Here is a 21,707-nt window from a genome sequence, read left to right on the forward strand (position 1 = left end):
GGAGGACCTCCCTGCTACTGCACTCTCCTCCCGCCTAGTAGGTGGGACTTGGGAAAGGCGGTCCCGCACCCCGGGCTGAAAAGTGGACAGTGCCTGCACTTCTCACTCTTGCCGCTAGTGGGAGCTGCTGGACAACCTGAGGCCAGTCAGCGATAGAGACAGAACAGATCTGTCCATCTGTCTGTCCACCAGACACCCCACCCAATTCAGGGCCAGAGGGTCCTGTGTCCTGAACTTTCCCGTAGACTGACTTTCTTACTGATTCCTTCTTGAAAGCACGGGGAGCCCCTCTGTATATACGTAAGGGGCTCTCAGGGACGCTGGAGCCCCACACTCAGGTCCCAAAGGGTTCACCCCTTCCCCGCTTCTTGGCCCCTCCCACCTTTCCAAGATCCGCGTAACACAGAGTCAAGCCTCAGCCTCTGGGCTCCGGAACTGGGCATCTCCGTGCCCTCTGAGACCTCAGTACCGTTTTGCCTCCAAGAGCAGTTCTTGCTTATAGGAGCCTTGAAAATTTGACAGGAAAATTGAATGCTGCTGGGAAAAAAGACAAAGGCTGTGTGTGTGTGTGTGTGTGTATACACGCGTGTGTGCTCCTGTGATGGCTCTGGGCAGTGGCCGCCACACAGGGAGAAGTGCACTGTCCCTTCCAATGATGTTACTGGCCTGCAGACAAAAGGTGGTGGCCTGTTTTGTTTAAACAAGAAGTGTGTTCCTATGGGCTCTATGTATGTTTCCCTGTAGGTCGGCCGGGGTGTGCGAACAGTTGTGTTCATCGGTGTATGCCTCTGTGTCCACATGTGTGCCGCTGTCTCTCGGGGTGTGTGCACACCTATGACATTGTCCGTGTGACAGACTTTGTGTGTACATGTGTCTATTTCACCGTCATCATGTGTGTGTCGAGGAGCAGGTTGTATGTGGCTCGGGAGGTGGATGTAGGTGAGTATGTTCGTGTCTGTGCTGGCGTGGATGTCTGTGTGGGTTGCATGCTCGCTCCTTTCTGTCAGCATGTGTGTCCGTGTGTCCACGTAGGTATCTACCATGGTGCAGATTTCTGTGCCGTCACCGTGTCTCCAGTCGAGTGTGGCTCTGTAAGTGTGCATCTCTGTGTCAGTGTGTCAGTGGGTATGTGTCTCTGGGTCATGCAGGTGTTGCACTGAGTTTGTCAGTGTCTGCCTCAGTGTCGGTGCGTGTCCATGTGTCTTTCTGGGTCTGTGTGGGTGACTGTGTGTCAGTGTGTTTCTGTCTCGGTGCAGGTGTGCGTATCTCAGTGTCTCCTCAGCACGGATGTCTGTATGTGACCGCGTGCCAGTGTCAGTGTATGTCCGCGTCCACGCGGGCGGGTGCCTGGTGGAGCGTTCCCAAGCCAGTGAGGGCGTGTGTGTGTACACTCTGGCGTGTGCCGGAGTGCGTGCCAGTGTTTGTGTGCCTGTCCCCGTCCGCGTGGGTGGCCATCTGTGGCGAAGCGCCCTCGGGTCGGTGCGTGCACCCCCCGTGCGCTTGTCTGTGCGTCTGTCTGCCCGTGCCTGCGTGGGCGGCTGTCTGTGGCGGGGCGCCCCCGGGTCAGTGTGGGGGTGCGCGCCCCGGCGGTGCCGGCGTGTTCGCCCTCTGATCGGGCGGAGCGCCACGTGCGGAGCCCTGGCGCGTCGCTCTGGGGCGGAGCCAGCCCGGGGCCCCAAGCCCCAGGCCGAGCCCAGGCGGGGCCCGCCCCCGACCCCGCCCCCAGTCCGAGCCCGCGCCGCCCGCCGAGCCCAGGAGCCCGAGCCGAGCAGCTGAGCCGAGACGGCGGCGGCGCCCGTGGGATGCGGGGATCGCGCCCCCGGGGCCGCTGAGCCTGCGCCCAGTGCCCCGAGCCCCGCACCGAGCAGAGTCCGCGCGGAGCAGCAGCTGCCCACCCCGGGGCCGGGCCGGGGGACCAGCAGGTGAGCGAGCGCCCCCGCGCCCGGCAGCCCCAGCCCGGCCGGAGCCCCCTCCGCCTGCCGCCGCCCAACTTTCCTCCCCGAGGGCCGGAGCCTCCAGCCCCTGCGTGTCCCTCCCCTGCCCCGGGTTCCCCGGGCCGCTCCCTCCCCCATCAGTGCCCCCGGGGGTGCGAGCGGGGGCAGAAGGGGCGCAGAGCGGCCTGGCTGGAGGGGATCTCCCGGGCGGGAGTCTCTAATCGCCGCGCGCCCCCCTCCCCTTCCCATTCCTTCCGGGTTTCCCTGTGCGCTGTCGAGGGCCGGGGGAGGGGGCGCTGCGGCCCCAGCTTCCCGGCCATCCCTGGCGCAGGCTCCAGGAGGGTCTGCGTTTGGGACTCGGATTCCTAAGGCCGGAGACCCCAAGGTCAGAGTGGCGACTAGACGCGCAGTGAATGTGGTTCCAGAGAGCGGGGGACGGGGGGCGACTGACAGAGCAGGGCTGGGAATACGGGAGGAGGCCAAGCACCCCCTTTCTCTGGGCCCGGGGAAACCGTCCGCTGGGGTTGTCCTCGTGGGATGAGATCTCTGCGCGTTCTGACCTGAGAGAGATCTCTGTGCGCCCTCACGGGGGAGATGTCTACATGTGTGTCCTATCTCTGCGCGCTTAGACCACGAAGAGATCTCGGTGCCCTCTGACGCCCTAAAGTGGCCACATCTCTGCCAGCTGGTCTCTGTGCACCCTGAAGGGGGAAAGATCTCTGTGCGCTGAGGTTGGGGAGAGTTCTCTGCCCTCCTTGCTCTGAGGTGGACAGATCCACGCGCCCTCATGAGGGGGGCGGCTTTCGACCTCTGTGTTATTTGATCGTCTTTGGTGGCGGCCTGGGAGGAAGTGGGGGAGGCTAGTCTTGTTCCAGGGTTCAAGGGCTGGCGGGGGCGGGAGGTGTGGGGAGTGGGAGTGGTGGTGATGGGGGTGGGGAGGGATGTGGGGTATAAGGCCCTGGCAGTAGGCCTGCCTTGGAAACACCTGTTGGAGGGCAGCGCATAGCGAATCCGGAGGCCATGGCTGAGATAATAGCAGGACCCTCACTCTTCTCCTTGGTGCCTTGAGCCCAGCCTGAGGCCATGGGATCAGTCTCCTCCTGAGGTCCTGGGCTGGCATTCCATTCCCCAGATCTCTGCTCACCTCCTGCTGAGACCCCAGGCACCTGTCCCAATGAGCCTAGACAACACCATCCAAACAGGCCAGCCATGTCAGGGCACCTCAGCCCTCTCCCAGGTTCCCACCACCCTTCAGGAGCTAGGGGGATGCTGAGCAGCAGAGACCCTGGCCACTGGGAGCCCAGTCCCTTGCTGCTGCCCTTAACTCCATCTCCTTGACCTTTTCTCCACCTAGTTAGAGTTGGGCAGGTGCACATGGGTGGGCAGGGAAGGTGGAATGAGGATGGGTCAGGCTGCTGTCACAGGAGCATGGGGAGCGGAGGGTCAGAGCACAGCCAGGGTGTGGAACGCAGATTCTATGCTAGAATCCTCAGCCCTATGCTGAAAAGAGCCCCGTTAAACCTTTAATCTAACTCTCTCATCGCTACCAATTGTGCACGTGGGGAAATCAAGGCCCAAAGGGGATCAAGGACTTATCCAAGGTCACCTAGAGAGTGGGTGGGGCGGGGGCACCGCTCAGTGTGAACATCCCTTGAGATCTACTTCCTGAGAGCCAAGTCAGCCTAGAACTGACTCCAGAGGGTCTAAGCAGAAGGGGAACTGCCCCTGGGGTGCCAGGAACCAGCATTCAGCCCAATGTGGCATGGGCAGCTGCTGTGTTCTAGGGTGCTTGGCCTGTCTCTGAGTGGTGATCAAAGCTCCTCTGGAACAATTCCAGGATTGACTCACTCAGCATAAAGATCGAGCTGGAAGGAGTGGTGGGAAGCACAAGAGACAGATGGGGATGGGAGAACAGGGGAGACTGGTGCCCGGGCAATCCAAAGAGAAGGGAGTCCTGAGGGCAGCCTGGGACAGTGGTAAGTGGCAGTCTCTGTTCTGTTCATAGGAGGCTGGTTCCTGCTGACCCTTGGGAAGGTTACTGAAGGGTGTGCAATGATAGAAGTGTACCCCCAGAGCCCACTCAAAAGAGAAGCGACTACCTTTGGCTCAGAGAGTCAAGGGTATTTTTCTAACAAAAATAACCACCCACTGGGTTTTGAAGGGTGAATAGGAGTTTTCCAGGGAAGGACAGTGCAGTCCAGCCACAAAGACCAAAATGTACAAAAGCACAGAGATGCGAAATAGCACAGTTATTTGCTGAGTGATTCACTGGGTCCCATGGTATGAGGTAGAGAAGCGCGGAGTTAAAGCCAAGGTCACAGTTACAGGGGCCCTTGTGAGCTCTGCCCAGGAATTGGGAATTTATCCTCAGTAATGGTACTAAAAATAGCTAACATTCACTGAGTGCTTTCTGCAGGCCGGTCTTTATAAGGCTCATCTCCCTGAATCCTTGCATCAATTCTGGAGGTGGGGATGGTAACAATGGCCATTTTGCAGATGGTGAAACTGGAGGCCTAGAAAGGTTAAATAGCTTGCTCTCTGTCACACATCTACTGAGTAGCAGAACTTGGGTTTGAGCCCAGGTGTCAATATATCTGCCCTGTGCTATACCACCTCCCCAGCACAGACCATGGGTGCCATCAAAACAAAAGTCTTTCGATTAAAGGAGAGGGACTGGCAGGCGGCCACAGATAATAGAACCCGTGGCATTCCACCTTCCTTCTCCATTCGCTGACATGCTGTTCTTCCATCCTTAACTTCGATGGCTCGCTAAGGGACATGTGCTGCCCCGTATCACTCTGTGAGAGGGGGAAGGGGCAACTGAAGTTTGGGTTGGCACACTTGAGGAAGAACAAAGAAGTGATAGATGTTTCAAGGTTCTAATTTGAACCTGTAGCGCTTCCAGGGAGAGATGCCAACATCTAGCAGGTAGTTAGAGGAAGGATCTGGGAGGGAAGTGTGTTAAAGAATGAGATCGGGCTAGAGGTGGAAACAGGAGAGGCTGGTCATTGGAGCCATGGCGTTGAATGAGAGTGCAGACCTCTGATTCTCAATCCTGGTGACATTAGCATCACTGGGAAAGCTTTAAATAGAAATACCTATGCTTATGCTCCACCCCCAGACATGCTAATTCGTTTGGCTCTGGGATAGGGCCTGGGCATCAGCAGTTTTGAAGCACCCAGGTGATTCTAATGGGTGTGTGTAGAGGGTGAGAAGGAAAAGGGTCGAGTCAGGAGCCCAGAGGCACTGCAGCAATCGAGGCAGGAGAGGTCTGCACAGAAGGCTGGGAAGGAGCAGCCAGGGAGGTAGGAGGAAAGCCAGGAGTGGGAGGTGTCGCAGAAGGCAAGGCGAGTGCATGTCCCAGGGAGGCGGGGAAACCCCCTGTTTCTTTCTGCTGAGAGACTTAAGAAGATACATTCTGAGAAGTTCGTGAATAGATAGAAAAAGAATGAATAATTTAAAAAGAAGTGTCTATTAGATTGAGCCACGGTGAGGGTGCTGGTGCATTCTCAGCGCCCACAGAATGTGCTGCCCAGTGCAGACGGGTTCTTGCTGAATGAATGAATGAATGAATGACTTGGTGGGAATGGGAGCCAGGCTGGAGTGGGTTGAGGAGTGAGCGAGAGGTGAGGACGTGGGGACAGCATGTGTAGACAGCTCTTTCAAAGAGTTTGATGGTTGGAGAGGGAGGAGAGAGATAGAAGGGAGCTGGGGAGGGGTGCGGTCAAGGGAGGGTTGTCGGGAGAGCCGGAAGTGGACCCTGCAGGCGTGTGTGTCCATGCAGCGCCCATGTGCGGGCGCGTGTGGGGGAAGCCTCTCCCTCAGAGCAAGGGGCCGGAGATCTTGCCAGTCGGATATGCTGTTGTTGTGCCTTGGCCAGGGGGCCGTCAGGGAAGCCCAGAGCGAAGTGACTCTTCCTGTGCGTCTCTGAGAGGGAGATTTTGGTGGCAGGAACTATGATTTCTGGTGAAGCTGGGGGCAGGAAAGGGAAGGAGTCCTTGCTCTGAGGAGAAATGTGTTCCAGAAATCTGTATTTGGGGACAAGATGAGGTCATCTAGAGCAGGTATCCAGGGTGCCAGAATTTGGAGCGGAGGGGCCAGAGTCCTGAGGCAAAATACACAAGGGAGCCGAGGTGGGCAGCCCGTGGGCAGAGGCTGGACGCTGTGGGAGCGGGTCCCCTACAGGAATGGCAGAAGTGGCAGAGTGAGCCTGGGACGGGATGCCCACTGCCTGCTGCCAGCCCAGGCCGGCCCAGTGCAGAGGGCTGCGGCAGAGTTCAGCTTGGGGTGGTGGGGAGAGCTGGACAGGACAATCAGCACCTTTGTGCCATGGAAGGTTCTAGACAGCAGACAAGACAGACCTAACAACTGCTTTCATGGGGTTTACATACTAGTGGGGAAAGACAGACTAGACGGTATTAAGCAGATAACTACAGAAGATAATTTTAGATAGTGACCAGTGCGATGAAGGAAATAGAGCAGGGTGATGCGATGGAGTCACGGCAGTGGCTTCAGACTGGCTGGTCAGGGAAGGCCTCTTGAGGGAGGAGACTGAACTGAGACCCAAATAACAAGAAAGAACCAAACCTGAAGAGATCTGGGGAAAGGATGTTGAAGGGGAAACTGCAAGTGCAAAGGCCCTGAGGCAGGGACAAGCTCCAAGGGCTGGCTACTGTGGCTGGAGCCAAGGGAATGGGGTGGGGAGGTGAGGTTCCCTGCCTCCGTTTCGGACCCCCACCCTCTGGGTGGACTGCCCCTTCAGACTGCCCCTAGGTTATGCATGGCTTACACCACTCGCCTTGGCTGGCAGCAGTTCCTGGGAATGAGACTATTTTTAGACAGAACTCTCCTCTCCGTGGGCCTAGAACATACCGTGTCTTTTTAAGATGATCAATATGGAATGACGCTATTTATAGAGACCCCACGTCAATTCCTGGAGCCTAGGACCCCCCAATAGGGGGAAAATCCAAGGACCAGGCCTTGTGGGGGTGGGCACCACAGCTGGCAGGACACTTGGGCCATCTAACTTATAGATTCTTTGAAATTTGTGTCACCTCCCCTGCCGTGGCTGCCCTGACCCCTTCCCTGCAGAGTCACGGCCATGGGCTGAGGAGCCAGGTACCCAGAACCTCTTCATTTTCCAGAGGGGTACCTGGTGTGCCTCAAACCCCAACTGAAAATTTCGTTGTGATTTTTGAAGCCAGAGTCTGGTGGAACAGTTTGTCACCTCTCTTGTCCATTCCTTCTTCTGTTTACTATTCTGGAGGAGCAGAAAGGGATACTGAAGACCCTCAAGGCCTCCCTACTTCACCGCATAAGCCAGAGAGAGAGACCTGCCCAGGACAGGGAGAATGCAAGTTTGGAGTTAGGGGCTTAGCCTCCCTGGTGGGAAGTCAGTGTGGCCCAGAGCAGCCAGGGAAGGCTGCCTGGAGGAGGTGGGATTGCAGCCCAGCCATGGAGGATGCACAGAATTTGGAGAGGTGAAAGAGATCAGATCGTGTCTTTGGGCCTGATGTTGGGAGAGAATGTTTACGTTCTGAGACTTGAGTTCTTTCTCTCCTCTTCAGTTTCTTCTGATTAAATCTCCCAGGGAGGCAGTGGAAAGTCGTGTCCCACGGGAATATTAGCCGAGTGGAGGGACGGAGCTGCTCTCACAGCATTGGTGTGGGCCCAGGAAGATCCCTCCCCCACTTGGAAATCCCTCTGTCATCATCACCAAGGGTTTTGCTGCCCTCCTTACAGCCCTGGGGCCGGTGCTGCTCACCTCCCTAGGCTCAAGGTCACAGGGATGTGAGCAGAGCTCAGCCCAGGACTTCCCATGCCCTTGCCCAGGGAGTCCCTGTGCTTTCTGGGAATGGATTTAGAACAGGAGGAAGGCTTCTCCTGGCATCAGGAGGACGGTGAACGCCTTTCTGGCGGGTATTAATTCCTCGAAGGCCTGTGTGAAGGAAGGACCTGGCTCAAGAGGCAGTTTTCAAAGAGATGGCAGAACAGGGAGAGGTCATCTGGCTTCAGGCACCACATCAGTTCTCAGGCTACATTAGCCACCCCCACACTCAGGTGGGCTGGGAGGTACCCCGGATGATCTAAGATGGGGGGAAACATCACACCATGGGAGGGACCAGCGCAGCCCAATCAATGCTCCCTGCCTGCCCATCAAAGCCCCAGCCTCATCGACCGGGCTGAGAGCAGGAAAGTGGCCCGGACAAGCCCCTCAGAGCCAAGGTGCCTGCCCGGGGCTGTGCAGCTCTGCTGCCTCTGGGTGTATTCCCTGGAAGCACCCCAGCCCCTGAGTGCGTTCCCTGCTGGGCCCAGGGCCCCACCCCAAGGAGACTGACTAGTGTGGGGGTGCAGGGAGGCTGAGGGCCAGAGGCCACCCACCACAGCCAGACCTGAGCGGAAGAAGGCCCAGAAACCCAGCTGGCCATTTGCAGCGCCAGCCCCGCCACCGTGCTGGTCGGATGCAGCACAGACTGCCAGTTAAATAAAGTGACAGCTAGTTGCCAACAGCACTGGAAACCCAGGGAAAGCCCCCACTCACTTGCTGAGCACGGGTGCCTGTTAGATGTATAATTGCTGAGCTTCTGTTTCAGGAACTGCCTGAAGGAAGGAGAGAAAAAAGCTCCTTAGGAATCCCTTGGGGCTTACGGTCCCCAGAGGTAGCTGGACTTTCAGGTCCCTTCCAGTCCTCACCTGTTACGATTGAATTAGGGCTTGTCCTCGGATGGGTTACTCGTGTTCACAGTGCCCTGCACAGGTAGCTTAGGTGGCACTCGACAACAAATAAGATGAAAAAAAATCTCAAAAACATTGCACTGAGCAAAAACCAGCCTGACACAAAAGAGCCGATAAGGTAAGATTCCATATATGTGAAGTTCTAAAATAGGCAAAACTAATATATGGTGATAGAAATCAGGGCAGTTGATTGACAGGCACAGTGGAGAACATTCTGGGCTGAGGGGAACGTTTATTATATTAATTGGGGTAACAGTTACACAGGTAACATGCATTTATGAAAACTCATCCAACTGTACACCTAAAATCTGTGCAATTTCTTGTATGTCATGGATACTTTTGTAGCACAGATTTAGTGTCTTGGTGGACTGGCTTTTCCCCCTCTGGGCACTGAAAGACCCTAGAGGATTGGCCTCCCAGGTTTCGCTGAGGGCATTTCTAGCTCCCTCAGTGCACACAGTAGGTGCCCCATAAATGCCCCAGTTGCCATGGCATCAGCGCGCAGTTCCCCTGTGAAGCCTTTTTCCAGCTCAGGTACTGAGAAAAATGAGTTGCAAGGAACCGGGCGAGACAGAGACTTCGGATGCGGATTGCTGTCTTTCGGGCACCCCTGTGCCATGAGCGTGTTTCCTGGGCCACAGGTGGGCACTGTCTGGCCTGATTATGTTTTGTGTGGTGTGGCAGAGATGGTCCGGGGTCTGGAGCAGAACACCCCGGTGTCTGAGCTGGCTCTCTAACTCTGGGCCTCGGTGGTCTCAGGTATTAGATGACTCAGGTCCCCACCCTGGAGACCCAGGGCCTGGGGCAGGGCCAGGCAGGCCTTGGCTGACAGTGCAGTGCCACTCAGCACAACCTCATAGATCCCCTGTGCATGTGTAAGGTGGCTCACAAGGAAGACCCGGGCCTGGGGAAGGGAGTTGCTGTGTGCCCCGTGGAGGGGGATCCTGAGTGACCAGGGGAGTTTGAAGTTCCCCTGGCCTGGCACCCAGACACTGCTCAACAGTCAATGGGTTGAATGAGCTACCACCATCCCTGACCCCCATCCTTAGTGTGGGGAAGGGGCACAAAGGAAAAAGCATCTTTAGGGGAACAGAGTAGCTACCCCCAGGCCAGTTTGTCCTTGGGAGGTGAGCTAAATGCAGGGCTCAGGCCAAAGGGCCAGCTCCCCCCTCAGCGCCCACCTCTGGTCTCAGGGACCCCCGTTTCATCCCTGCCTGGGGAATCACTTTGCAGAGCCCAGCAGCAGAGCTACAGTGGGTGGGGTTTTCCTGTCAGCTGAATTAGCCTCAGCTTCAGCCTGGGTGTTGGAATAAATGAGATGCAAATGCATGTAAATGAGGGCATCCCCGGCTTCTGGGGTGGGTGTGTTCGCCTCCGCCTTTGGGAGGGATGGGGGTGATTCTGCAGGACTTCCCAAGATTGCAGGAGGCCGGGGATCCGGACAAGAGAAGGACAGGCCCCTCAGACTCTCCCACCTCCCCCAGAACCAGGGTCTGGACTGGACAGGGTTAATGCTTATGCAGCCTCAAAGGAGTGGAGCCTGCAGGGAGCCGGTTAGCTGAGGCCCTGCCTTTGATCTGGGAGCAGGGACCTGAATACACAGGCCACCAGCACCAGCTGGCACCCCCGCCGAGCCTTTGTCCAAGCTGTTAGCCCAAGAGAGAGCCGAGACTGTGCAGATAATTGCCTGGGTGGGAGGGATGGGCTGAAACATGCTGTCGACCCCACCCCTCCCTTTCCACATCCCACCATCCCAACCTGTGGCTTGGGCCTCCACAGCCACCCACAACCACTGCCAGAAACCAGGGATCCTTCTACCCACCCCCCACCCTTCTTACACTTCCTCAGCCCCACCCCTACCCACCACCCCCAGAGGCCTGAGGCCCAGCCCCAGAGCAGGTGGAATTCTGTAAGGGTTTAGGGCTTGGTGGCTGGAACTCTGTGGCAGTGCCATCCAATAGAAATATAATATGAACCACAAATGCAAGTCATATATGGAATTTAAACTTTTCTAGCAGCCATATTTTAAAAAATAAAAAGAAGCCAGTGAAATTAATTGTAACACATTTTATTTAATCCAGCGTCATATATCTTGTTAAATATTATCTGTTTAATGTAGTCAATATTAAAAATTATTAATAGTTGGCATTCCGTATCGTGCTAAGCCTGCACACATCAATCCATACTGGCCACATTCCAAGCACTTGGTCGCCCCACACCAGCCATGCGGTGAGTAGCCAGTGAGCCACACCGTCCGCCAATTTGGAGAGGAAAACTGCTGGGGAATCGGTTCTGTCAGAGAAACTGCTGACTCTTTGGGCATGGGCAGAAATCGGCCAGGTCTCCCTGGGAGCATCTGCCCATGCGTGGGCACTCGGGCTGTGTAGAGGGAGGACCAGCCTCAGATGAGGCAACGGGGTCAACTCAGCCTTGGCGTGAGGGTCACAGACTTGCTCAGTCCAGGCAGGTGGGCACAGGGATGCCACAACCCTTCCCCCAGCTCTCTGTGTCCTCAGAGGTGGGAAGCAATATAGTGCAGTGGTCAGGCTCCCAGGCCTGGCTTCATGCAGACGGGGCTCACTTCATCTCTCTCAGAGTCAGATTTCCCATCTGTAAAATGAGGATAATAACCCCCGTCTTCCCAGGATTGTTGCAAGGATGAAGTAAGGTGATCCACAAGCAGCCCTTAGTGCAGTGCCAGGCACGTGACGAGCTTGTGATACTGCTGAGACGGCCCTTAGTGAGGTGCCACCCCCCTCTCAGAGGCAGGGAAACTGAGGTCCAGAGGGGACCTCGTCACGGTGTGAGTTTGTGTCTGGGCGATAGGACTAATCCATTACTCATTCGTTCCTTCATTCCTTCATTCCCCAGGCCCTGCTGTGGGAGGTGAGGGGAGAGGCAGGTGTGGAGGTAGACTGCTGTGCTCTGGGATGAGGCAGGTGGGGGCATTCCAGTGTGCCAGGAGCACAGAGGGATGAGCCAGCCGGGCAGAGGGCCGGTGGGGGCGACGGGGAGGGCCCTCTGAGCTGGCTTTCTTGTAAGAACAATAATGCCAACAGTAACCACAGTGGCAGTAGCAGCTGACATTCGTTAAACACTTGCTGTGTGTCAAGCATACACGACTATCAGTTTTATGCCTCACAGCAGCCCTGTGGAATAGATTCTAGTATTAATCCCATTTTACAGACGGGAAAACTAAAGTAGAGAAACATCAATTAATTTTTCCACAGGCAGAAGGCAAGTAAGTGGCCAGGGCCCAGATTCATGCGGGCAGACTGGCTTCCAAGCACAGCCCCAACCACTTCCACTTCCCTGTCCCACATAGAAACTAGAAATCTTGAAGAGGGGCAGTGGGGAGGCCAGAAAGGGAGGGAGAGTGGGTACGAAGCCGAGTTCCCTGGCCCGGGGCGTTTCCTTGTTACCAGTCTCTGCAAATCTGGGTGAATTTCTGTGCCAGCCACCACGGAGTCTCTTTGCTGATGACTTTTCTTCATTTCCCCGTAATCACTTGTTGATTTGGGATCGGACTCCTTGGGAAGAAAAGTATTCTATGAAGTCATTTGTAGGACCATGTACACAGTGGGTGCTGACTAAATGCTCACTGAATCATCAATTAATAAAATGAGTCTGTGAGTTGAGGTGTTGATTAATTAACATATTCTCCTGAAGGAGGAAATGCAATTGCCTTACAAGGGGGGCTGGTAGTCCTGATGGGAGATTTAGGGAGTGAGGCCCAGAGTGAGAGAGGTCTCTGCATCTGGGGTCCTGTGGATGGCTGGGGTAAAGTTCTGCTTGTCAAGCTTCCCCTAGTCCCATTCTCCTGTCCCTGGTGATGTTAGTCTAGGAGCATCCAGACTCTTCCCAGTGTGTCCCTCTGGCCTGAGTGGACAGCGTGGACCCTGTGCTCACCTGTGGAGTGTGACCAGGGTGTGATCAGAGAGTCTCTGGCTTCGAGAAGTCTCTTCTTTAGCACTGAGGGGCAGGCAGAGCGGAGTGCGGTGGAGCCAGGCAAAGGTGGACTTCGTGCCTGGTGCCCGTGGGACTGCAAGCCTGGGGCGGCGGGTGCTCCAGCCCAGGTCACCTGGACTGCAAGGCAGGAGAGAGGAGCACAGAGCAGAGGAAGACGGCAGAGATTTTCTAGGAAGCCTGGGAACCACTTCCACAGAGTGCTTTGCATAAATTTACATGGCAAAGAATATTCTTTGCATGCTGTGTTCCAGAGGCTCCGATTCCAAGGCGACCAAAATGCCAGAGTGACGCTGAAGAGTGCCTGCCTTTGGGATCAGGGATGGGAGTGGGCAGGGAGCAGGAGAGTCATGTCAATTCCTGCCTCACCCTAGCATGACCAGCCGCCCTGGTGTGTCCTGGGCTGAGGGGGATCCTCGGATACAGGAATTTTAGTGCTAAAACCGGGAAAGCCCCGGTGAAAACCCGAATGAGTTGGTCACCCCACATCGGTCCCCACCCCAGACAGTCCCCATGGCTGCACTCTGGCTGCCAGGCGGTGTGTCCCACATCATAGCACCATAACCGTCGTTGACTGAGCACCAGCTGTGTGCCTCTTGCATTCAAGAAATCCTCCTTCAGGAAGGCCGATTGAGAGGACAACACGGAGATCCCAGTTTCTGGTGTGAACAGTCAATAATCTCCCCCACGACGTCTCTGCCCTGATGTGAACAGCCAATACAGCCCAGTGGGTCGGAGGAGGGACCGCCCCTGCCCTAAGAAGAGGCTTCCAGGCTGTTGGGGAAGACCTGCAGAGGCCAGGAAGGGGCCAGAGCTGGGTGCGGGGCACAGAGGAGGAGGTCAGCGTGGGTGGGCGGGCAGTCAGAGAAGGTGTCCTGAGAGGAGAGCAGGAGGTGACTCTGCCATCGCACTGGGTGGGGAGAGTGTGTGGGGATGTCTAAGTCCTGGAGTGGGGGCTGCACCGTGCGATGGAGGCAAAGAGGGAGGCACTGCCATGGTCCACACAGGGGCGAGGAGGCCTGTCCCAGGGCAGTGGCATTGGCATGGCGGTGGCAGTGTTGGGTGGGGCTTGGGGGTTGTGGCCGGTGCTAGAAGAAAGGATGTCAGGAGGACTCAGTTTGAAAAGGAGGATTCCCAGCTTGCTCCCACTAACTCTCAGGGGCCAGCAGGACCCAGGGAGGGATGTGCCCAGTAACCAGAGGCTGATGAACTTGGCACAGGATGCAGTGGGGGGTGGCTAGAGTGAAGCAGAAAGGACAAGGGAAACTGGCCCAGTAAGAGTGGTCAGTTGGAAGCAGCTGCCCTGGCCCGGAGAGCTTCTGTCGGGCTGATGCAGAGGAAGAAGCTGATACAGATGGAGCAGCTGTCCTGGGCACGGGAGAATCATGAGGTGCTGGCATCTAAGGGGAGAGTGGCTGTGGTCTTGGAATGAGACCAGGTCCAGCCTCCCCTGCGCGCTGGCGCTGTGCGAGACAGACGCCTCCTGTTCATGTGTTTGCCCCGACAGCCTTCTGCAGCTGGGCGTGAGTCCTTCCCACAAAAGCTGGGGTCTGACCTCCTCCTAGGCCTTAGGGGTGAGGCTGAGGCTGAGCCCAGAGCATCCTCAGAAAACCCCTTAGCCTTCCTCAACCTGGCAGCACCGGAAACCCTGCAGCCAGGGCTCAGCCAGGCTTGGCCACAGCAGGGCGTGGGCCCTGAGCTGCTGAAGGAAGGGCAGGGCCAGAGCCAGGTGCAGGCGGCAGGAGAACAAGGGAGGAACAGATCCTGCCCGCCCACCAGGAGCCGCCTGCGGGACCCAGAGACAAAGGACGCTCCTGGTGGGTTTACTTTGGAACCTGAGGCAGCCTGGCCCCTGGGGCACAGGGAACTTCATCTGGAATCTGCTTTCAGCAGCTCCCCTGGGTGGCCCGTACCTCTCCCAGGCCAGGCCCCCAGGGGTGTGGGTGCTCTGCCAGAAGCCAGCTGGGTAAGACCCTTCTTAGGACCCAGGGAGGGCCTCATCTCCAGGGCTTGGGATGGAGAAGATGGGGAGGGTGTGGCAGTGCTTGGACACATGAGCCTAGGCATCTGCTCCCTGGCCTCTGTCTGTCCCTGAGGACCTGGGACCTGGCTCCGGGAGGTCTCTCTGCCTCTCCCACTGTAGGACTCAGAACAGGACTTCTCAGGCCTAAAGATGGGGCAGACTGGAGTCCCAAGGCCAGGCTTTCTCCTGGGAGAGCCTTTCGTGCTATTCTCCACCCCTGCCTAGAAAGGACACAGAGTCCAGATGAGTCAGAGCCGGCAGGCAGCCAGAGGAGAGGCTGAACCCGCTGTGTGGGGAGCACGGTGAGAGAGAGCACCAGAGAATCCCGGAAAACACAAGGAGGGTCACCTCGTCCACCTTCCTCACTTTCCAGATAAGGAAGCTGAGGTGCAGAGGGGGGGACCCCAGAGTCAGCAGCTGAGCAGGGACCAAGTGGACTCTTAACCTTTCTCATCCAGTTGGGTGAAGCCCATCTCAGAATTGCGTATTTCAAGACAAAATAAAATGCATAGGATTAAAAAGGAAACCAATTGTACTGAAATATAGCTCTCAGAACACTTAAAAACCAATTTTTGATAGAGTAATGTATGTGCTTCTTTATTGATGCTTTGAATAATAAAATCTGGCAGCGGGTCTAAGTACTATAATTTTGAAGTCTTGATGAGCATTAGTGATATCTGAGATAGCAGCAGCAACCTTAATGGGACAGGGAAGTAACTGCAGTTTCTCTGGGTCGCAGGTACCGACCGCTAGCACTTCTGTTTCATTACCTACGTTCATAATTGAAGGAAATGCTAAATTTGAGTTAGAGGTTAAGGAGAAGATGCAATTTCTCCCCTGAACCCTTTCCCCACCCCTCCAAGTGGTCTGTTAAGTGCCATTAAACTACACAGGCAGCCTAAACTCACCAACTTGAGTTAGCAGTCAGGAGTGTGGCTCCCTGGCAAAGGAGGGGAGTTAGTGACCGGCAACCTGGTCTGGGAGACTGGGAGCAGCCTCCTTCTTTGTCTAGGTGCTGGTTACCAGGTGTGTTCATTTGTGGAAATTCATCCACCTGTGAGCTTCTGTACACCTGTCTACATGAGCCGTTTATTTCAATACAGATTGAAACATCGTTACGAGAACAGACCCGTGTGCAGGTGCAAGCTTGCACGCACTCACACACACTTGCCAGTGTGCACTAGTGAGCCTCTGCAGGTCCGTGGACGTACGCGCGTCTCCAGAGCTCTTGCAGGCATATGGTCACAGATGGATACAGTGAGACAGAGAACACTATTTTTAGGAAATGGTTCCAAGCAAAAGAGGTGGCTTCCCAATTTACAGAACTAGTGATTGCTCACAGTGGAGAGGGTTGCCCTGCAAGAAGCTGCTGTCATCCAGACTGGGTTTTTTTTTAAATAAAAAGACTAATGATTGCATTGTTTTTGTAAAAATAATGCAAGCTCATCATAAAGAATTCAAGTCATGAAGAAAAGTACAAAGAAAAAAGTTTAAAATTACGCAAATTTCCATCAGCAAAAAAAAAAAAAAGATCCCCATTCACATTTGGCGATGAGTATTGTGTTACAAATGTCTGTCTGTTTGCTCAAAAATGGAAGGTAGACAGGGAAATGCTTTTATAAAATGGGAACCTACTCCTTCACCTGCTATTTTTAACAAAGATGTTCCTTTAACTTGATTGAATGAAACAAGAAAAAGACGCAGAGGATGGAGTGGCTCTTAAAGTGCAGGTCCTGCAGCTTCTTTCCTGCTTCCCTTCAAGCATGCCATGCCTCGCTTCCCTGGGGACCAGAGGTGTCCTTTGGAGGCCTGGCTGTATTCTGTTTGCTCAGTGTTTACCTGTCCCTTGGCCAGGTGCCTGCTTCATGACAATCCACTGTGCTCAGGGCTGCGGCCCTGAAGTGCAGGCCCTTTGCCAGCCATGTGCAAGGGTCGGTGCAGCAGTAGCTCATTGGGGTCACTGGTGACATGTTTTGCAGGAGTAAGATCAAGGCAAAGCTGGCCCTTGGTTGACAGAAAGGGAGTCTGTCCTGGCAGAGATCTCCAACAGGTGTCCTCCCTTCCCCCTTGAGTGGGTGCCTGGCCATTCCTGGGTTTGATGTGGCAATTAGTGGACGCAGCCTCCTGGCTTGGTGTCACATTCAGGAGCTGCTCCGACCACATCCTGTTTTGGTGGGGCAGTTGGGAGTGCATTCTTCTCCCGCAGTGTCATGGGCAGAACATGTTCACACCAGGTACTGGATCACTGGGGGCCACATTCTCCCGGTTTGGCGTCACACGCATGTGCCGGCTGGATGTCCTAGTTGATGAGTGGTCACCATTTTCGGTTCTACTGTCACTTGGGATCAGATTTCATTTGTTCACATTTGGGAGGAGGGGAGCAAGGAGCAGTGTGAGGAACCAGAGATGCTCCATCAGCATTTCCTTTCTTTTTTTTTTTTTTTTTTTTTTACAGTATAATTCAATTTATTGCTAGACTTTTATCTGGTTGTTAAAAAATCTGTAAGGGTGCATATATTTAACAGCAGGGGGATGGGGGTGGAAGACAGCCAGAAAAATAAGAGTTATCTTCAAGTTACCTAAAGTGCCAGGCTAATTTTATACAATATTTTAACCTTTCCAAGAAAGCGAAATAACTCAGATGGGCAAGGAAAACACTTCTCACCTTTTAGACAAGATTGGTTTGGAGATGCACTCTGGGGATTCCTTTGAGATCCTCTCATTAGGGGCTCTACCCCAGCTGTGTACACCAGGGTGCCAACATCTGGATGACAACCCCCAAATTTTGTCCAGCTGTTTCCAAAAACCCACAGGATTTTCCTGGGTCTCCTATGTCAAACACAGGTGTTCCATCAATTGACACCTCCTGTGCCCCAAGTGAAGTCTGGGCAGCCTCCCCTGTACGGGCACTTGGTGCTTTGGGGAGACCAGACAACGACCCCCACTGTTGGGTCCTGCCACTTAGGCGAGGAGTCTGCCCTCCACAGGGCTCCGGGGTTTCCTGTAGAAGAGAAGGATTGAGAGGAGGAGCAGGACTTGTGCCTTCTGATGTCCTTACTCCTCACCTGCGTTTGTTCATCATTCGTTCAGTCATTCGTTTGTTCAGGACCAGCTCTGCTAGGGATCTGGGATTAAAAGATGACAGCCCCAGCCCTGCCCCATGGGGTGTCCTTCCTTAGCCCAGGGTGGGTGGGTTGACACCAGTTGTGGAAGTGTCTCGAGTGATGACAGTTAAGGAACCCAAAGGTGTGAGCATTTTTGTTTGTATTGAGTGGTGCAGAGCAAAGGTGCTTTGATGACACAGTCGCTCTCGCCTGCTTGCGTTCAGACGTGCTGTTGTCAGGATCGGAAAGGAAGGGTGATCTCCCTGCCAGTCCCCATGCACGCCCACAGCTGGGAGGGCTCTGGGTTTACCCAGCCCAGCGTGGGCCAGATGTGCCTGTGGAGTGGTTGGTAGCCCAGGGTCTGGAGCAACTTACAGACGTCTCCTTCCTTGCCCCAGCACAGCCACTCCCCAGCAGGCCTGGCCCCTGCCCTGGCCCTGGGCGTAGCATCAGGTCTTGTCTGTGTCTTCCAGCTTCCCCACAGGCAGCGTGAGCAGAGCCTGTGCCCAGAAGCAGGATGAGAAGATGGCAAACTTCCTGTTACCTCGGGGCACCAGCAGCTTCCGCAGGTTCACACGGGAGTCTCTGGCAGCCATCGAGAAGCGCATGGCGGAGAAGCAGGCCCGCGGCTCGGCCACCTCACAGGAGAGCCGTGACGGGCTGCCTGAGGAGGAGGCTCCCCAGCCCCAGCTGGACCTGCAGGCCTCCAAAAAGCTGCCAGATCTCTATGGCAACCCACCTCGAGAGCTCATCGGGGAGCCCCTGGAGGACCTGGACCCCTTCTATAGCACCCAAAAGGTGACTGCCGCCCACCCCCACCTCGCCTCCCCTTCCATGCAGCTCCCCATCAGTGGAGCAGACGGAGAGGGGCTCGGCTTGGGGTGGGTGCCCCTGGGCTTGGGGGGCATGAGTCACTGGTGATCTGTATTCCAGTCTCCTTAATTTTGGAATTCTGGAATTAAAGATAGGAATTATGCAGCCTGAGATGCTAGTTTGGTGCTTTGAGGAAAAGAGAGGGCAGCACCAGTTGAAGTCCTGCCTCCGGTGGAGCACCTTCCCTAGGAATTACCTGTGGTTAGATTTGCACCTCTGGAGGACTCCTCCCCGTCCCATGGTGTGTGTGTGAATTAGAGTCAAGCCGAGTCCCACCCTGAGTTTGGGCCCCAGAGCACATGACGTGGTCCCCTCCCCTAACTAGGGACAGCACGTACCCCTATACCCCACCCCTCTGGCAGTGTGGAGAAATCACCAGGTGTTGGCTGTGCCAGCTGGCTTAGATTGGGGCCACAGCGCCAGCTCCCTGGGCCTTGTAGACCAGCAATGGGACCAGGAAGGCCAGTGGGAGATCTGCAGGGGGCAGTGAGTACTGGGGGCAGGGGGGTTCTGCCATTGTCCATCCTGAGTGTAGGGAGAGGAAGTGGCTTTTGCCCGCTAGGACAGGGTGACTCAGGCTTCCCCAGCGTGGCTCCTACCGAAGAGGTGACTACCCTGCCTGAGCTCCCCGCCCTGGCCCCTGCTCTGGCCTGCATGCCCCAGCCCTGCCCTCGGCCAGGCCACGGGTATACAGGGCTCCTGTGGGGGCTTGGTCTCACCCCCCGGCTGCCTACCCCTGCAGGCCTCATGCTGCAGGGAGGCGAATTTGAATCTGGGGGAGGCCTTTCCCCGGAAGGCTGAGCACCAAGGAGGCAGTGGCTGCTCACATTACCGCAATCAGCACCAGGCTGGGGAAGCCCTCGAGGGCAGGCGGGGCGAGTGAGGTCAGCGTGAGGGTGCCTGTGAACATGAGCACATGGCGGGTGTGAGGCTATGTGGCTGTGAGACTGTGTTTAAGGCCAAGAGCCTGAGGGTGACACAGGCACGTCTTTGCCCGAGTGTGTGCACTCGTGTGTGAGTGGGCGCAGGTGTGAGGGAAAAGCCCACCCAGTCTGCATAAACAGTGGGAAAGGAGGCCTTGACCCGAGTCCTGCTCCCAGGCTCCCAGCTGAACTGCCCCCTGGTTCAAGTAACTCGGGTGTGGTCAAGGTCGTGGATTGGGGCCACAGTTGGGGTCAGAGTTAGGCCAGGAGGTAGGATTAGTCAGGGTGGGCAAGCCTAGGTCGTGGTTGGTCCGTAAGAATTGGGTTGGGGTTCAGCCGCTGCTGGTAGTTAGCGAAGGTTATGGTGAGCCGATCGGTGGCCATCAGGCCAGATGCAGCTGGGACAGGCAGGCGTCACAGCAGGTGGCCCTGACTGAGGTTGGGATCATGGTAGGGCTGGGCTTTTGGGGGCTGGTGGCAGTTGAGCCTGGGAGGAGTCAGGGACACCTTCTCTTCTGTCGCTGTGTCTGGGAATGCTTGCCCAGCAGCTGCAGGTATGATTCAGGCCTCTACCCTTCTGTCCCCACTTACCAACCCTTGGCCTCCACGCCTGCAGTCCCGCAGGGTGACAGAGGCAGAGCTTTTGGTCCTAATCTATCTGGTCAACTTGTCTCCCCAACCCAAATTAAATAGAACCTTGTCCCACCAGCTCAGTCTTTAGAGAACTGAGATCCCAGAGCTGTGCCCACCACACGCCTGGGCAGGTGGGGGTGGGCTGCTGTGGCCCAGACTGGCACCTCACATGCACATGGCTCAGCCTCCAGCACTCGTCCACCCCGTGTCTGTAGTGCCCTGCAGAAAGGCATCTTCCGGAAGCTCGGGGAGGGGCCACCTTGGGCTGCTCATGAGCCCCCCAAGAGGGAGACACTAGGTTGTTCCTCTGGGGTGGGGTGAGGCTGACGTTTGACTCTTGGAGACAGGGCCCTGGGGGCAGCCCTCTCTGAGGCTGGTTCCGTCCTTTCCTCTTCCCTTCTCCCCACCCACAAATCTTCCCTGCTGGCCCAGCACGCCCCAGCCATAGCCTCACTCCCTCCTCCCAGGGGCCGGAGGGAAGCCGTGCAGGGTGGGCAGGGCCCAGCTGAGGGAGACGGGGAGGGAGGAGGCATCACTATCTTCTGGACCTCTGCTGTGAGGGCAGCCAGGCAAGGTCATGAAAGGCCCCTTCCTGTTGGGACTGTAATTTTGAAACTAAACTGAATCTCAACCAACCTGACATTCCCCTGAACTAGACCTCCCCCCACCCACCCATGGGCAAGGCAATGAGGGTCCACTGACCTGCTGAATGTGCCCCTGCTGCCCGCCTCCCCCCTCCCCGCCCACCCCAGCCCTCTGCCACAGTCCCCGGGCTCTGAGCCAGCAGCTGCCCCCAAAAGCCTCTCTCCACAAAGACCTAATGCCACTCTCTGTCCACAGACCTTCATCGTGCTGAATAAAGGCAAGACCATCTTCCGGTTCAGTGCCACCAACGCCTTGTATGTCCTCAGTCCCTTCCATCCCATCCGGAGAGCAGCTGTGAAGATTCTGGTTCATTCATATCCTTTGCAGCTAATCCCTGCTGGGTGCACCCTGGGGGCCCACACTGGAGATGTGCACAGGGTGCTGTCCCCCACCCGCACCCTAGTGTAGGGCTGGGGGTGGTGCTGAGTTTCCTCCTGGGCCTCAGAGGGGCAGCACGGTCATTGCCTGGGAGCTGGCTGGAAGTTAGAACCTCTGACCCTACTCCAGACCCACCAAGGGATCAGCATCTGCATTTTAATAAGATCCCTAGGGGATTCCTGGGCACATGGAAGTTTGAGAAACCCTCCTCTGATTCTTGTGGAGAAGAACAGCCTAGAGGCTAAGCTACTGAGGATCTCAGAAGAAATGAGACCTGTCAGTGTTCCCCTGGCTCTGACATGGGCTCCAAATGCCGCCTCCCACCACTCGCCCTGGGCCCTCCTCCTCCCCACCCACTCTCAGGGACCTTCAAGCAGGTCTCCAGGGCTCCGCCAGGGACAAAGCGCTTCCCAGTAAAGAGGCCTCCGGTTTATTCACACGTGGGCATCTTTCGAGGGAGGCAACACTTGCTTTTTGATTAGGTGTTGACAAA

General features: G+C 56.0%; 1 protein-coding gene across 1 annotated transcript in view; it reads left to right on the plus strand.

Moving 5' to 3' along the window:
- The first annotated feature begins 1,786 nt into the window (after positions 1-1,786).
- Positions 1,787-21,707, plus strand: part of SCN5A (sodium voltage-gated channel alpha subunit 5) — a 96,004-nt gene continuing 76,083 nt past the window's right edge. The window contains exons 1-3 of the mRNA XM_045536507.1: positions 1,787-1,922; positions 18,236-18,560; positions 21,032-21,150. Of these exons, the coding sequence (XP_045392463.1) occupies positions 18,288-18,560; positions 21,032-21,150 (392 nt within the window). The 5' untranslated portion in view covers positions 1,787-1,922; positions 18,236-18,287. The remainder of the gene's footprint in view (positions 1,923-18,235; positions 18,561-21,031; positions 21,151-21,707) is intronic.

Source organism: Lemur catta, chromosome 1 (assembly GCF_020740605.2).
Source record: "Lemur catta isolate mLemCat1 chromosome 1, mLemCat1.pri, whole genome shotgun sequence".
Classification (NCBI taxonomy): Eukaryota; Metazoa; Chordata; class Mammalia; order Primates; family Lemuridae; genus Lemur; species Lemur catta.